General features: G+C 43.3%; 1 protein-coding gene across 1 annotated transcript; it reads right to left on the bottom strand.

The window, feature by feature from the left end:
* Positions 1-288: 288 nt before the first annotated feature.
* Positions 289-6746, bottom strand: agtr1b (angiotensin II receptor, type 1b). The gene is made up of 2 exons (XM_056434561.1): positions 6617-6746; positions 289-2389 (listed from the first exon to the last, which is right to left on the bottom strand). Exon 2 carries the CDS (start codon positions 2279-2281, stop codon positions 1193-1195), a length of 1089 nt encoding a protein of 362 aa, XP_056290536.1. The 5' UTR covers positions 2282-2389; positions 6617-6746; the 3' UTR covers positions 289-1192.
* Between the last annotated feature and the right edge of the window lie 10687 nt (positions 6747-17433).

Below are 17433 nucleotides of genomic sequence, written 5' to 3'. Positions count from 1 at the left end.
CTGATGTATATAATCCAGCGCCTCCTAAATCATTTAATATAGACAGTTATAGTCAAAGACTCTCTGCGGCGACTACACGACAAAAAAAGACAAAAGAGACCAAACCTACATTAAATAGTTAAAGATGAATTTGACTGATAGCAACATATTGTGATTTTCATTACTAATACAAATCTAGAGATATCATGATGTTATTAATATTTTAAATTATTTTAGTTGTGATAATCATGGAGTGAACATCAGATATTGGAACTTCTCTATTATGTTGTGGTATGAAAAACAAATACATTTAGTTTTTTTAGTTTTTACCTTTTATTCATATTTTCACATATTCACAATGTACACTTACAGAGTATGAAGAATAACAAATCGAATACCACAAAAACAACCACTGGAGATATTGACAATGATCAGCCTGGAGTGTTCGTGCAGTATCTTATTTATACAGCGTGTTACTCCTAGACGAGGGAACATTTCATCATTTCAAAGTTATTTTGCGAGTACTTGAACACATTCAGCATGCAGGCACGAGTCATCATTGCCCAATATGTTACACACTGATTTAAACCCACATCACATTTTTGCTATACTTTTTCCAATTGTTCCATATGTACAGTTGCTGGCAGAGCATGCATGAGTGGCTTATGATTTTTAATATATATTTATATATATATGTATATATATATACTATTATTTTTTCTTTCTTTTTTTTCTTTGCTGAGCACTTGATCGCTGGTCCAACTGGTGAGAGACCTACTGAGCACACAGAGTGGTTATTACAGGACTATATATTACGGCACTGTATCCTTAAAGCACCAATGCGACAAACTCCTGCAGGACATGCGTATCTTATATACATAATGAGATAAGTGATCTGTAAATATAGTCTTTTCTAGCATTCATATAGTTTATTCACAGATTTCGTTTCTACTTCAACGGATGTTTTTTTAAAACACTAACGTTCACATGCTTGGAGAGATGTTCCAATTGAATAATTATTCTGCAGATAAGCATTGTACAAGGGAGTGAATTTATATTGGACTTGCTCACAGAGGGGCATATAGGAATACAACGTTTCAGTGCTTTGTAATACAGTTGGGGGTTTAAAAGCATGGAATGTCTCCATCCCCTTAACCACAAACCAAAAAGAGTGGGGAGAGTAAACCTGGACTCTTTTTCTTCTTCTTTTTTCTCACTTCACTTCAGAAGAGGCCTTGCTTTTGGCTGTGAGGCTCAGTCCCTCAGAGGCACGAAAAGAGAGGGCGCTCATCTTGGAGCTGATGCTCGGGTGAGACACTCTGACTCCATTCGGCGAGCAGCGCAACAGCCGCAGCAAGTTTTTGCGAAAGTTATTGCCAACGAAGCCGTACAGAATAGGATTAACGCAACTGTTGAAGTAGGCGATGCAGATAGTGAAGGGCATGGCGGTGTCAATGATCTCGATGATGGCACAGTTCTTTTCCAGTGACAGCTGGGTAAGCATCTGCATCAAGTGGAACGCCTGATGGGGCACCCAGCACAGGAAGAAGGCCAGGACAGCTGCTGCAAGCATGCGCAGTACCTCGTCATCCCGTGAACGGGAGCTTTTCTGGATTTTCCTCGCGCCCACCAGTGCACGTCCGATCAGGCAGTAACAGGTGATGATGATGACAAAGGGCACCAGGAAGCCCAGCAGGCTTTTCATCAGGCTGAGTGCCAGCAGGAGCTCCTTCAGAATCATGGTGTTTTCCATGGTCGGGTGAAGAATGCCACACACTGTCGTGTAGTTTGTGATGTGGTGGATGTCCCTGATCAAGGCTGTGGGCACACTCAGCACAAAGGCAAACAGCCAGATCACGACGCAGGTGATGCGTGCGTACAGCACAGTGCGCAACCTGCGAGACTGCATCGGGTGAACGATGGCGAGGTACCGGTCGATGCTGAGCGCCGTGAGGAAGAAGATGCTGGTGTAGAGGTTAAAAATCACCAGCCCTGCACTGGCCTTGCACAGGAATTCCCCAAAGGGCCAGTTATAGCCCGTGGCGGTGAAGGTGGCCCACATGGGCAGAGTGATGAGGAAGGTGAGGTCAGAAACTGCAAGATTGAGCACAAATATGTTGGCCACCGTCTTGAGCTTCATGTAGCAGTAGATCACCGCCACTACCATACTGTTTCCAACAATGCCGATGACAAAGTTACAGCCGTAGACGATGGGTACCAGGGTGAAGATGAATTCATGGCTTCCTGACATGCCACACGTCAGAGATATCTCGTCCGTCACTCCCGTCGTTGTATTCCGCATTTTCCCTTTTTTTAGTGCCAGATCCTGGGACTTTCAAACAGGGGGCCCTGTCGGCAGGGTGCGTCTCTGGTGACTGATACAGGCCTTGGGCGAGGGCCTCAGCGAGTCCTATAAAAGAAACACACAAAAAAATGTCACAGGCAGTCTCGGGTAAGAGCCATCATTACCGCTGGCATGGCCCATAAACGCTAATCCACACGAGCACCAATGAAAGCGCTCACCCTACACCAGCTCATTAAAGACCTGCACATTAAAGCCATCCTGACGCTTTATGTTATTTCGGTAAAATAAGAAGCCATGAAAAACAGATGTTGTATGTTATTCAATATTCCAAAAATGTCCTTTGAAACATCATTATTCAGACAGTCTGCGTTCTCCCTTCCCCTTTAAATCGTCTCTCGGCTAATGAATGGCAACAGTAAAACAGTGCAGTGTTTATCAAATGGTCCGTCCATCTGGGTGGACTGTCAGCACCCGGAAGGAGAACATTTATGCCTTGTGTTACGACCTTTGTTAATGAAGACTGCATGGCGAAGTGCGAGGGGGGATAACAACGCCATTAAACACTGAGGTACCGAGGGAACTGAAAGGAGGGAGAAGCGTTGAGTTTTCCAGTCACTGTAAAAGACATGTCACGTTACAAACCCTTGGTGTGCTGAGATACATCGTAACCAGCATGAGAACTTCTAATCAGCACACACCTAAACAAACAGGACAGCAGGGATTCGGCTCTGTGGAAACTTTGCTCTGTGAGAAAATCAAACCTGCGTGCAGCGGAAAAATTGCCCCGGGGCTCGTTTTTGCTTCATTTGTACCAGCAGAATGTGAAATGGGAATAAAAAACAAATTCTCCTCTTTGTTGAGAGTCTTTATGTTTCATAGAATGGCTTAGTTAGTGTCATTAGTGGGGCTAATGTAATCATATTAGCATAGGCCTCATATATTCTATTACTATAGCTGCAAAGATAGTTTCTGTTCCTAATTGCATGAAAATGACAACATGTTTGCGGTTGCATTACAACCGAACAGATGTCAGGGAAAAGTGAGCAGATAACACATCGATAAAAAAAACACTATTTTCTACTTTTTATAATATGAAGTTGACTATTTTGTCAGATACAGATAAAGATTACTCCTGTTTTCACAATAAAAATGTAAATCCTCCGATGCAGTTTCGCTAAACTAAGCAGGCGTTTTGCCACAAGATGGCATTCTAGCCTCAAGATTTGACTCTTTCCATCTCACAGCCGACACAGTGATAGAATGACTCATTGTGCATCAAAAAAAAAGTAAAGTTGCCTTTTGCATGAATCCAGTTGCCGCCTCTCACAGTGTGGACGACACAATTAAATGTACTTTAAACAAAATTGCCTCGATTAGTTCCTATTGACCTCTGGTTGGCATTAAGACAGACCTTACAGAAGAACTATTTTATCTCCTCGATATCTCCTCATTTCCCACTAGGATTCAGTGGATGAAGTCTTTGAAAAAACCCATGTGTGCACAAAAGCAACCCCTGTATTAGTTGCAGATGTGTGGAAAACGGGTGCCAAGGGGAACAGAATAATGAACTATATCTGCGGTGCAGTCGGTATGGTAAAGCCCCAACACAGATGTCATTTGTTTGGATTTACACAACACGTGTTTTCTCACGATGATTGAAATAGAGCGTGTCTGTAATTTTAAATTATACAGAAGTGAGTGACAAAACACGTATCAGTTTCACAGTTTGGGGATTTGAAATGGTGAAGAAAATCCTTCGTTGGTGAGACGAGTTCTGATGACCACAAAAGGAAATATCGGTGAAAACGGACACCACGTAATTTTTACGGTCGTTGGTCGTCATTTTAACCGCCAGTGTTTTTCCATGAGGGAGATGCTCAAGGCGAGTTGACGTGTGTGGGTAGTGAATATAAACAAGGCTGAACGTTATTGCTGCCTATATATGTAAGTGAGCCCTATAATAAAGGTGAGGTGGCACAGACGGAAGGTGACTCGGAAGCAGGTGATTTAGTAGGGCTGTGTCCAGTGAGCTCTGGCTCGGGAGTAAGATGGCACATTACTGAATGACAGCCATAAACCCCGGGTGACCACAGACAGGAAGGTAAACACCTACTTCACAAGGTCCACGACCACGAGCAAGCTGCATCCTCTCGGACGACACAATGGCCTCCGAGGCCCTGCGCGGTTTGAAAACACACGGCTGCTTACATTGAATGATAAAATCAGGATGAGGAGGAAGTTTGGGGACATTTCTGCTTCACAGTGAAGAGGCCAACTTCTGAATGTCACTGTAGTGACAGCTTTCCATTTATAATGCTATTTTTGGGGTATGTCAATGCAGCCCCCTTACAGGGATCATGGGAATTTCTGAAAAAGTTAAACCTAGGAAAATTTAAAATCGCAGCAGAGTTCGACCGCATATGGAGAGAACGGTGGTTCCAGTCAACAGAGTTATCCGAGGCTGCACTCGGCCTGAGCACCCGGCCGCTCTGACATGAGCACCACCATCTGGCTGCCCATACACAGAGCCACTAAAACGCTTGGTTGATGGAGTTAATGATTTATACCAGCCCATTATGAAGTGAGGTTCATCCTATTGGGAGCACGCCACCTATTGGGAGCACGCCACCTCAGCCTCCCATGATCATCTTCTCGTTTAGGCCTCGTTTCAGGCCTGTTTGGCAAACAGAACGTTTCGCAACAGCGGGCCCCTTCTGTGTCTTCAAACACGTAACTGGAATACCAATTTATTACCTAGCGTCCCACCACTTACAAATGGGAGTCAAACTTCAGCTTCATTTGTCATGATTACACCTTGTAGAGTAATAATACGGGTGTTTAAATCCTGGCCCTAGCCTCCCGCACTTCACTTCCTCCTCTGTCTCAACTTACTGGGTCTCACTTCAGCTGAAGAGTTTTTGAAGGGGGAAACTTGACCAAGAGGGAACTCATTGACTTCTAAAGTAACTCCTAAATGTTAACGTTGGTGTTTGATTGCAATGAAAATAAATGAACCGCTCCAAACCGCAGCACACTTCTCCATTAAAAACTGTGTGCATCTTATATATCAGTGTTCAAAAAGAGAAAGAACAGAAGAAGTTGATGAAGCGAGTGTGTGTGTGTGTGAGTGAGAGTGATAGTTTCCATGAACTAAATGAAGACTTGACTTCTGCTTGCCAGACAGAGGCTAATGGAAATATTAGCTACAAAGATCATGTCTGCATTTTTCTGTTTACAAAACTGCACTTTCATGTCACAACTAAACAGCACAGACTCGGCCTCTAAAGCTTCCCTTCATTTCCTGTACTTTATGAAATATGCCACACGACACCTTCAATTACAATAACATCACACATTATGAATCCTTTTCTCTCCTACTTATTTAAAATCATTGAGATCGTTTGTTAGAGGATTATTTCACTGCACAACCTGAAATATATCAAATAACACATTGACTGGTTCTCAAGAGGAGGGTGTGTCTCCCACATAGAAACATCAGGAGGGAAACTAAGCACCTATAAAGTGAAACGCTCTTTGTTAAAAGAGTGTGATGTTGAGCAGCCTTCACTCTGAAGCCACAACTTCTTTTCCTCATGTACATTCTCCAGCATCACCCTATATGTTCTTCGCCATTTAGACGTGTCTCTCTCACTGACAAGGCTGAACATGGCATGTCACCTGATATTCAGTTACTTTCCCCCCCACTGTTCCACACACTGCCACCCCGATTCTTCACCATTTCCTCTCTTTCCTTCCTGCCTCGGTATTGACTTCTTCGTAAAATTAGAATGTCCAGGGAGCGCAGAGCTACTGTTTAACAGGAAGTGGATCCTATGGGGAAATGAGACACAATGTCAACTTTACCATTGACTCCATCCTTCACTTTCTAAAATTAGCACAATGCAGTTTTGGATTCTTCCAAATCTCAACCGCACAGTACAGTTGTTTTAATAAAGGCTCTGCCCACACGGGACTTTCACATGAACAACTTGAACAAACAGCAACAACAGGTGGCAACCATCCAGTCAGTGAATACATCTAATATGTCATTTTGGTTAATGCGTTCGCCACACGTGCGTGCTTTCAAGTTAACTTCAGCAATTTTCAACAAAGGGCTTATGAGTTTATATCTACAGACAGCAAAAACAACTTTTTGTGCTGTTGTTGGAACATTAAAATCATCTTAAAGCAGCCACAGTTAACATCTGCTCATCCAATGAAAGAGCCTGTTACAGAAAGTTGAAACAGTTTATAGACTTAGTACGCCAAATATAAATAGTTTCTAAAGTTGGTGAAACATCTTCCTGAAGGTGAGGTAATGCGAGCTCTTACCTGTGGTGCTGAATCAGGAGGCTGCTGATGCTTTCAGAGCAGGACAGACCGAGAGATAGAAAGACCACCTCAGTGTGCCAGTGGCTGCCTCTGATTTAACTTAACTGGTGGAGCGAGACGAGCAGGAATACCGTCTGACACACAAACACTCCCCCCCACTACCCTCTCCCTTTCTCTCTCTCTCTCTCTCTCTCTCTCTCTCTCACACACAAACACTACAGTGATGAATGAATTACACTGGATCCACTCAGTGACGGAGTGTCCAACCATTTCTTTCTATGGCCAACAGCCTGCGCACACAAACAGACACACACAAGATCTCTTACACAATAGCACCTCCTCCTCCTCCTCCTCCTCTTCTCCTCTTTCCACCGCACTCCCTAAGCACCATCTCCCTCTCCTCTCTCCTAATGTCTGCTTTTAATCACTCACTTTCTCATTCATTTGAAATGTATTGCCGCCTCTGACAGGCAGTGCTGATTAAAGCGTCAAATCCAGGCCTGTTGAACATCTTTTGAGGGTGTTCAATTCAGCGTTACGGTTTAATTAACCAGCCACACGCATGCACAGACAGCACTTTGTTTAATCTCACTTTAATATCGCAACCAAATTTCTTCCTGCACTCAAGCTCATCTTTTATCTGTCTATTGTCCTTTGCACAGCATGAAAGCAACGGTCCGGCTTCGCTTGTGATTAGACCTGTCGACACACTTTATTAATAGCTGCCACAAGCTCGCCCTTGCCTTTCATCGGGGGAATACTGAGGGGGAGGAGCCGGAGAGATGGGTACCCTCTTTGTCTTTCACTCCTCGCCGGCCTTCCTCAGAACATCGCCCTTTTTCCAGCGGGCTGCAGTTGCTACTCATGTGTTGAACTTTGTTTTTCAAGAGGCGGATGCATAGCCGGAGTGTTTGAGGGCGCATGTGCATGTCAGGGTGATGGAGCTGACAACTCCTCACAATCAAGGCGGCTTTGCTGAGGCTATTTAAGTGTGACAGAGGCACTTGCTAATGAATGCGACTGTTAAAACTGTGCCACAAAGAATAATTTCACGCGGGATAATGGGAAGGGTGCGCAAGGGAGGAATTTAAAGCCTGCACTTACGTTTGTGTAATCAAGCTGTAAATAAGAAGGCATTTCTATTTTTAGCAACCGCAAACATCGATCAGACACTCCTTGGCTCTACAGATATTTGTCTCTCACCACTCTTCTGTTTCTCAAGGTCCTGACAGGTGTTGAGAAGTGGGTCAGATCCTCACCTCTCCGCCTCAGTCTAAAGCCACTATCGCATCTGTCATGGCGATGGATAGTGATGGATGAGGCAGCATGGCTGTCATCCTCTAAATCCCCTCAGTTTCAGCGTCTGCAGTGTTGACGGTAAAGAGAGCCATCACCTGGGTAGAAGACAAACAAGGAGAGAAAGGAAAAACAAACACTTTGGGCTAAGTGAAGGTCCTGTTTGGTGGCTTTTGCTCAGTCGGGTGTGACCTAGTCATTTGAGAATGATCACATTTACCAAGCCGTCCACGGCTCACAGCATCTCGGAGGTCACCCGGGGTCAAAAGGCAACACGTACAAAGACCTGGGAAACCTTTTTTGAAAATACATGACACATCCACCACAGGGCTCTTCTGTCTTCATGAGCGGCAGGTTGCAGAAAGGAGGACGGTCTCTCGCTTCATCTGAAACACGGCAACGGAGACAGTTATGCCTCCAGGGGTATTATGCTCCATTATGTCTTCAATTACTGTGGCTATGAGAATCATCCATTAGGCAAATGTTATCTTATTGCGTATCCTGTCACAGCAATGAGCACCCGTACGGTATCAAATCGCCTGCGCCGTCTTGGTCTCGCTGCTTCAAGAATTATCAACAATCTATATCTGACCCACGAGGCCTCCCAGGAAATGAGGAGAGAGTTATGCATCAAGCTCCAAAACTCCACTGCCTTTTTCCAGAAAACAAATAATTCTCAGTCGAGGACAGGATGTTGTTGCAACACCCCGCACCATAACGCTGATCTACAAGCAGAAACAGATGTTGATTTACAAAAGGTCCAGGGGGAAGGGGGAGGGGGGGGGGGGAGAGAGATATGTGACTTTACCTTTTTAGAATGGATGGGTGGTGTTTATTTCAGCTCACGGTGGGTGCCAAAGTAAAACTCCCTGAAATAAACTCCATCATACGCTTAAAAAAAACACATTAATGACCATTTCTCTCTGACTTTATGTTATGCAACACTTAGGAACTTGATGCAACCCAAATCCAGGGAATATCTATCATCTATTGGCAGCACGGTGGCTCAGTGGTTAGCACTGTCGCCTCACAGCAAGAAGGCCCTGGGTTCGAATCCCAGTCGTTCCAGGTCCTTTCTGTGTGGAGTTTGCATGTTCTCCTCGTGCCTGCGTGGGTTTACTCCGGGTACTCCGGTTTCCCCCACCATCATAAAGACACACACCGCAGCCTCACCCCGGTCATATGGATGTGAATGAATGTTGGTGGTGGTCGGAGGGGCCGTAGGTGCTGAATGGCAGCCACGCTTCCGTCAGTCTGACTTCTGATGTAGCTTACCACCACCGGTATGACTGTGTGTGTGTATGACTACTGGACTCTGGACACTGTAAAGCGACTTTGGGTGCCTTGAGAAGCGCTATATAAAATAAATGATTATTATTATTATTGGGTAATACATCATATCTGGGTGAATAAGTACAAAGATGTCATGTCATGGATTCATCTGAAATGCTCATATTGAGGCGCGGTAGTGGGCGATGCTCATGCTCATCAAGTTACTCTAACAAGATAAGCTGCGTTAGCACTTAAGCGGTTGTAGGATGAATTGATGACCCAGGTAATTACTGCTAGCATCCAGCACTGCGGGTAACGACGGACCTTTTGCACCAGAGCAACACGGGCACGAAAATGCCGAACCGTCACACAGCCACCACCTGCCGCAGAAACACAATACTCTGTGAGATCTGGAGGCCTCAGTTCGTCGTAAACTGCTGAACTCTATGGATTGAAAAGAAGCTGAGTCATCTCTCATTCCTGTGTTCACATATTGACATGTTGCTATGTGGTTTCCATCAAAAATCCTTGTGTGACTGTATTGCATTTAAACTAGTGTCGAGGGGCCAATACAAATATCAAGAACATGAGCTGCATGTTTCTTTCCTCACATGTTAGCCATTAGTTTCTGTTGAAAAGTTAAACTTGGCTAAACTGCCAAACCTCTTACACAAGAAACATATCTCTTCCGCATAGAGACATCGACGTGCAAACGGGCCGACATGTTGTCTTAATGAGCATCATCTTTTCTCCCTTTTCAAAAGGCTGTCCATCTTGAACTTGTTCTTTTAGAAATTCTCACCATAGAAGAATCGTTGCCTCATCGTTCCCACATGAATGGTATTCGTGAACCGGTTTCACAACAGCAGGTGGAACTAATAACATGATGGATGTTCCAGCAATCACTGCAATGAAATGCAACACTTTATAATGTTATTAGATACACCTGTGTTAAACGGGTCAGAACGTTTGTTGGGAGAAGGGTCGGTTCAACTTTCCCTTTTAAGGTACTCCGAGGGTTTTGACTCTTTGACGTCCACGTAGTAACACAAAAAGGCACAATCTGGGGCTCGGTGAGCAATAAAGCCAAATCGATAAAAAAGTGAGAAGATAAAGCAGTGCAGCTAGGTTACGCTTAATACTAGCATTACTGCATCACACAATTTTCTGCAACATTACTTTCCGCCTCCCTCATTCTTGCATTGGCACTAATGAGAAACAATGATGCTAACTCTGCCCCTAAATAGCGCCACGAACACTTGGGTTTCAATGAAAATAAGTAGGTGTGGTGCTCCCTCTTGCTGCTTCAGGCGCATTTAGTGCTAGTTTAATTGCTCTCTTGCAGGTCTGCTTTCGGCTTACGCCTTGGTTTTTAAAGGGGTTTTTCTCACAATGTTTGCATATATTTTAATTGTGATATAATGTGCTGTTTTTTTCTGAGCTTGGTTATTACTTTTGCATGTGATTCATGATTGTAATGTTTCGTGATGTGGATTTTCAAACGGCCTCTTTCCCAACTCGCCAAATGCGGCCGGTTGGTCAGTGTCCCTCGGCGAATATTACTTTACATTACATAACTTTTAGCTGACACTTTTATCTAACGCGACTTACAATAAGTGCATTCGACCATGAGTACAAACTCAAAACAACAAGAATCAAGAAAGTAATGTTTCTTTAAGAAAGCCAAACTACAAAAGTACCATAAGTAATACCATGAGTAATACCATAAGTAATACCATGAGTAATACCATAAGTAAGTGCCATTCAAGTGCCATTCAAGTGCCACTAAAGTCCTAATCTGTTTTTATTCAATATATAGTCAGAAAAGATGTGTTTTTAGTCTCTGCCGGAAGATGTAGAGACGGTCTTGATTTTTACGAGTGCTTAGTGTGGTGTTACCAATGCACCAAGCTTTTAATGGACCAATATCAACACACCGGTGTCATGATAGACAGTCAGAGAAACTGCCGTAGTATAAAGAACAAAATAGTCCACATAGCGCTGCTGGGAGAGGAGGTGGAAGAAGGCGTCAAACAAACACAGTCCTTTGTCTAGAAACCACCGATACAGAGCAAAACTACAAGTAAATGTTGCCTCTTTGTCATGTAACGTGAATCGTTTGTCACTGGCTAGTCAGTCAGGTTAACGCCAACGCTCTTCTCCTGATAAAAACCCAGTGGTTTTGTAGCACTAGGTCGCTAGCTGCTAGCGGTCTCCTCTGCTGGGTCACCCGGGTCCGCCTCAGCTCACATTGACAATACACCTTTTTGGATTAACCACTGCCCAGATGGCGAGGGCCGGGGCCACCTACTTTGAACTTAGCAACGGCTCTTGCCACCCATGGGTGACGTCACACAGACTATTTTCATATTTTATGGATGATTTATGGTCGATGTTACCTTGTTACCTTGGTTTCATTGACTACTAAACATAGCCTTTGCCACATTCATCTCCGCTGCTCAGCTCCATCCATGTCTTCATACCTATCACGACCTCCATAACATTTCACAAATAGAGTCTTTGTGATCCATCACTATTGTCTCTGGTCTGCTTTGCTGTTTTTTTTGCTAACTCTGTTTTGAAAGTCCCTGCTGTATTAGTATGTTGCATTTCAGTTCACACGCTCCACCTCCAGCCCAGCATCCATATGTGGACTGGGTCTAAGTTCTCCCGTGAGGAGGAACGTTTATTGTTATTTGCTCGCCTCTTCCTGTCATGTTGAACTTGGTGAATGCTCGCCGTGAGTGACGAGGTCAGAGTTTACATGCCAAATATAAACTTTGTAAACATGTCACATTATAAATCCCCCTCATGTCAGTTGGCTAACTGAACCACCCCTTTGTACCATTTCAATACCCGGACACCATGATATAGTGTATGCAATATAGTATGCAATAAATTCTAAGTGTCAGGCATGTGTGGACAGATTCTTGCAAACAATAAAGAAAAGGATGTTATTGAGGTTCCTCAATAACATCCTTTTTTTTATTAGTTTACCAGCTGCGACAGCAATGCTGCTATTGTTTTCAGCCTGTGAGTTTGTGTGTGTGTTGACGTGGAACAGTGTGTTCCTGGAGACACTTACTGGAGTGCGAACAGACACACAAGCTGTTTTTACCAATTTCAGTGGACACAATTAGTCAACAGGATACCGTTGCAACCGTGTACTCGCGATTGTAAAGCTGGCCAATTGTAAAGATGGCCAATTGTAAAGATGGGTGTGGTCTAAGCGAGGAGGCCAAAGGGCCCATTGTTCCCCCGCTTTACGTCCCTGGCCTGGTTTGATGTCACCACACTTTACAGGTATGTAGTTATGTGTAAGTTGAAAGCCGAGTGTGAACGTGTGCGCGGTTGGAACAAAGGCGGCTGAAGTTCAGGGGGACTGGAAGTGGGCAAGGGGCCATTTGAGGGGAGGCTGTAGCTCAGTGGGGTAAGAGGGCCGTCCTGCAACCACAAGGTTGTGGGTTCGATCCCCGCTCTCCCCATTAGTTGCAAGTCGAAGTGTCCTTGAGCAAGGCACTGAACCCCCAGTTGCTTCCCGGGCGCTTCACCGCAGCCCACTGCTCCTTAATAACCAAGGATGGGTTAAATGCAGAGAACTAATTTCCCGTTGGGGATTAATAAAAGTGTACATTATTATTATTATTTGCAACCCCACTTTACGCCTCAGGCATTATTTTGGCATCACGCCTGTTGTGATCACATCACAAGACAGTCTATTGTTAAACACGATATTGTCTCCATCAATACACTCTTGTTGTGTGCGAACATGATGACATAGAGATATGTAAATTAGGACATTTATCAATTTAATAAGCAACCTAATTAACATAAACAGTTATGTTTACAATATTGCAGCAATTATAGTGGTACAATAAATAGAACATATGAGACTCGTGTTTCAGACTGATGTTTATTAGGGGCAGCCGAGAGGATTAGTTGTCAAAAATATAACTGATTTAGATCTGGTGGTGGATGATAACGGATAAACAATGTGGTGTCTTAAAAAGATGTTTTGTGGACTCTCACTCTTTACATTAATATAATATCCATCAATACAGAACAAGTTTCTGGGCTCGTAACAGTCCTAAACATGTAGCGCAGATGGCCCACAGGGGACCTGTCCAATATGACTTTATCAAGCTTTTTATTTCCTCAGTGTGCGTAGGCGCCAAGGACAGCTCCACACATCCCTCTGGTGCAGTCAAGGCTCAGAAAATATTTACTGCATCTCTTACACTGAATTGCCCTGCCTCAGTGGTGTTGTTGTCGGCTCGAGCCTGCTTTAAAAAAGGTGTGTTTGAAAGGACAAGAATGACGTTAGGTTACTTTTATTCATACCCATAGGTAGACGTGGACGAACAGGTCAATTAGTGTGTTTTTGTTCTGTTGTTTTTTTAGATGGAGCGATAAGTAGTCAGGCATACGTGTAGTTAAACCTGAAAACACACTAGTTTTGGATTAACCTTTGCCCCAGAGCTTCAATTCCTGTTCAACGTCACGGAAATCACTGACCTCGAGGTTAGCCGTTGAGATGTAAAATTATGTATTCGCCACACTCCTCTTGATCGGAGCTAAAGGAACAGATACGTCAAAGACAACAAATCTTTTGCACAAACAGGAAGCACCCGACAGATTGGGGAGGGAAGTGGTGGGAAGGCATGAAGCGGGCCTCGAAGAGACATATTGTTTAGGTCTGGGCTCCCCAAGGTTGCCTTTTTATGTCGACACACAGGGAGGGATGGGAAAATACTGGGGGGGACGCTGAGGGAGGCTTGCTACTTCTCCTTTTGGTTAACCTCTCCCATGAATATTTAAAGCTCTTTATTAGATCTATAGAAGATTTTAAAAAATAGATTTGAACTTCCTTCCAGTCCTGTTAAATTTATCAGTCGAATGACGTTGGATTGAAATGAAACAACATTCTGTCATACTGTATAGATGCATTTTGCTTTCTTACGGCACGATCTGTTGAGCCAGAGGATCTTTAGAGACTCAGATAACACAGGAAGAGTGAATGTTGCCTTTAATCTTGATGCTTTGAAGGTTTAGTCATTTTTATTAAAGTGATTTCTCATTGCAATCAGACATCTCAGTCACAGATTACAAGAGCATAAACAAATACATTTGTCTCTATGTTCTTCCATTCTAATAGTTTCTTATTTGGGCTGTCAGTATGGCTCCGTAAACTCAAATACATAATATTGATCTTGCACTGTTATTGGCACTTAACTTTAAAATAAGAATAGATTATCGATGTATGTGTGTGTGTGTGTGTGTGTGTGTGTGTGTGTATGTGTGCTCTTTGGCCGTTTCTGTATTATTCTGGTCAAACTCAGCGTGTGTGTATGCGGGGGTTTCACGCACACACTGGTGTACTCAGGCCCTGGAACCTGTTCTTATCCGCAGCCAGGCTTTCCTTACGTAAACAGCATGTGAACTACATTGACTTTTCTTTCTTACCCATGGCTCTCTTAAAAAAAAAGTCCTAACCAGGCATAGAAACATTACCACGGATTTTTGGAAATAAGTCAACCCACATTAAAATGCAAAACATAAAACAGATATTCAAAATAAGCATCCATTAAATCCCACCAGGAGACTAAATTACACTATTAAGATGAATCTGTGTGTGAATTTATCCAAAAGTACAGTATCTCAGCTTGCACCGTCTTCCCGTTTAAACCCCCTCGGGCCATGTTGTTACTATCTGGGGTTGCTGCAGAGTTTGGGCTCAGCTGAGTCAATAACCCAGGGGCCCTTTAGAAATTATAAACACCCCCGTCCTCCGGGAAGAGGGTGCCTCGCGCAATCCTGCCGATGTTTTGTCATGTCCTCAACTCTGCTGTAACAAACAGATCAGTCTTCGACGGAGGCATTTGGAGAACGTGGTTCAGTCTTAAAGCCACTGTAGAGGTCACAAATAAACAGACTCAAGTCTGCGATAGCATGGGTTTTAATTGGAGGGTTCAGAATGCATTTAAAACAAACAAGGAAACACTTTATTTGTTTATCTGTACAGTATCAATCACTCGAGGGGCAAGGTTTGTAGTTTGCTTAAAGAAGTGTAGTGCGTTTGGGTCAGTAGTGATTTACGAAGTCAAAGACAACAGCTCTGGATTGGTTACACTGGATGTTATTTTGTTGTGTTTAAGTTGTGAGTTCCCTTGTAGTTGGAGCTCTCACAGACACTACTGGTAACTGCTAAGTTGGGTTACTGAGATTTAGAGATATCTATAATTACTGCTGTGCGCTGCATATGAATTCTTGAGTATTGGCCAACAAAAGGTTCACATGAATAAACGGGTGGACAACCCAGAAAAATAATGCCTCCGGCCATGTCATAAACAGAGAGAAGAAAGAGAGAAGTGATGGATTCTGTGTGGCATTTGATTATTGCCTTAGAAGGAAACATAAAGATGATGGCTCAACTGTGTTTTTCTTTATTTTAACGCTCTTTGTACTGTAATAAACTCCATAGAACTGCTTCTGATGTATGTCCCTGTAATTCCTCTTTAGCCATCTGTATGTTATAAGAGCCACGACTCCATAACCTTTCACAAGGACACATTATTGCTGGAACATACTGTAATTCTTAGCCAACATCAACTGCTAATTTTGAGTGAAAACAACTATGTTCATCTTAAAACCTGACTCTAAATGACCTCAACTTGCATATCTCAGTCGTTTTCCTCTTCGTCATCAGGTTCCTGCATGTTTTCTGCATATTATGGGACGCTGAGTTCACTTGACCTAAAGCTAGCAGCAGGTCAGGAACTCTGTTCCAGCCAACTTGACTCGTCTTCGGTTCATACCTCCAGTCCTGTTTGTGCACTGATCTGCACCTTAGAAAATTAAGAACTTACACTTAGTCATGCATTGCATTTAAATTGCTTTAAAGGAGGAATGTAAGTGGGATTCGCTGGTGTTTTTCTACTGAATACTAAGAGTTTAAACCGTTCCGTAAACCGTTCCTTCCCAATCCCAGTGTTTCTGCTGAGGTCGCCTTGCTGAGGTAGTCTTTCTTGGCCTTGTTTTTAAAGGAGTGCCAGTTAGTGGATCCCACCAACGCCTTGTTCTCAGCATCTCTGAGAAAGAGAAACTCGTACTGATTTCTTTAGTTGCTTTCTGTTCTGCTGTTTGTATTTGAATACTTGAAGACATGCGTGAATCACAGTTAGACCCTCTCCAGCTTCTGTAATGTGACATATTTCCAAGTAAAATGGACTATGTGGGCATGGGAGGGTTTCAGAAGGAATGTGTGAGTACCAATAAGGGATTCTATTTGGCTGCTTGAAGGTTGGCGAGACTCAGAGAACACAAGTCTCTGGAGAACCGCAGTGATGAATACGTAACCATCTTTTTGCCTCCACCCACACCTCTCTCACATAGGAGACAGTCCACACTTTTGCGATGTAATTGTATTTGTACGATTCGTTCCATCTTACCTCAGTCGATGAGCGTTTTTCACCCTTGTGACATTTCATAACGGTAAACATATTGGCCCAGGACATTGTTGGATATACACTTCAACGCTTTGAGTCAAGTGCGTTGGATATTATTGCATTGAATCAAGATCTAAGTCCCTGAATGTTGGATGAATCATCAAATATTACTTTTACATTTTCATGGGAAAAGACAAAAATGTTGACATATTATAAATGGTCAAAAAAGTCCCCTTCTTTAAATGAAGAACTTGGTTTGACAGGCAACAACCCCTTTTACCCCCATAATGACAAACACACCACGGCAAGACTTCAACTTATATGGATTTTCAGGGAAGCATGGATCATATTTGTTATTTTTATATACAATACAAAACATTGTACTTCAAAGAGATGCATTAGCAAAGTGGAGTCCTTGCGTCTCTTTGTATTTCAGTGTTTCACTTTCAATTTGTCGTTAACCTTGAATGGTTTGTTGGCTCGCTTTATGAAATCATCTCATCAAGCTGTTGTGTCATCTGTATACATCATTTGGCATCATTGAGGTAGCTAATATCCACAGGCTGGTTTAAAAAGATGAAAATCGCTTTCATATTCTGAAACCATTATTACGAATTGAACTCTAAGGCTCCTAAATTGGTCGTGAGATGCATGTACTTTGTCATTTCCCCCTGATAATCACAGAGGCATTCAGCTGCCCCATGGGTGCTCGTATACTGTGTGTTTCTGAGGTCAGTTAACCCCTACTGGGACAGCTGGAGTGGATGGGAGGAGTAAAGCTAGAGGAAATAACACAGCAGCGGG

Source organism: Pseudoliparis swirei, chromosome 16 (assembly GCF_029220125.1).
Source record: "Pseudoliparis swirei isolate HS2019 ecotype Mariana Trench chromosome 16, NWPU_hadal_v1, whole genome shotgun sequence".
In the NCBI taxonomy this organism is placed as follows: Eukaryota; Metazoa; Chordata; class Actinopteri; order Perciformes; family Liparidae; genus Pseudoliparis; species Pseudoliparis swirei.
The sequence above is the reverse complement of the archived record's forward strand: the minus strand, read 5'-3'. Positions and strand labels throughout refer to the sequence as shown.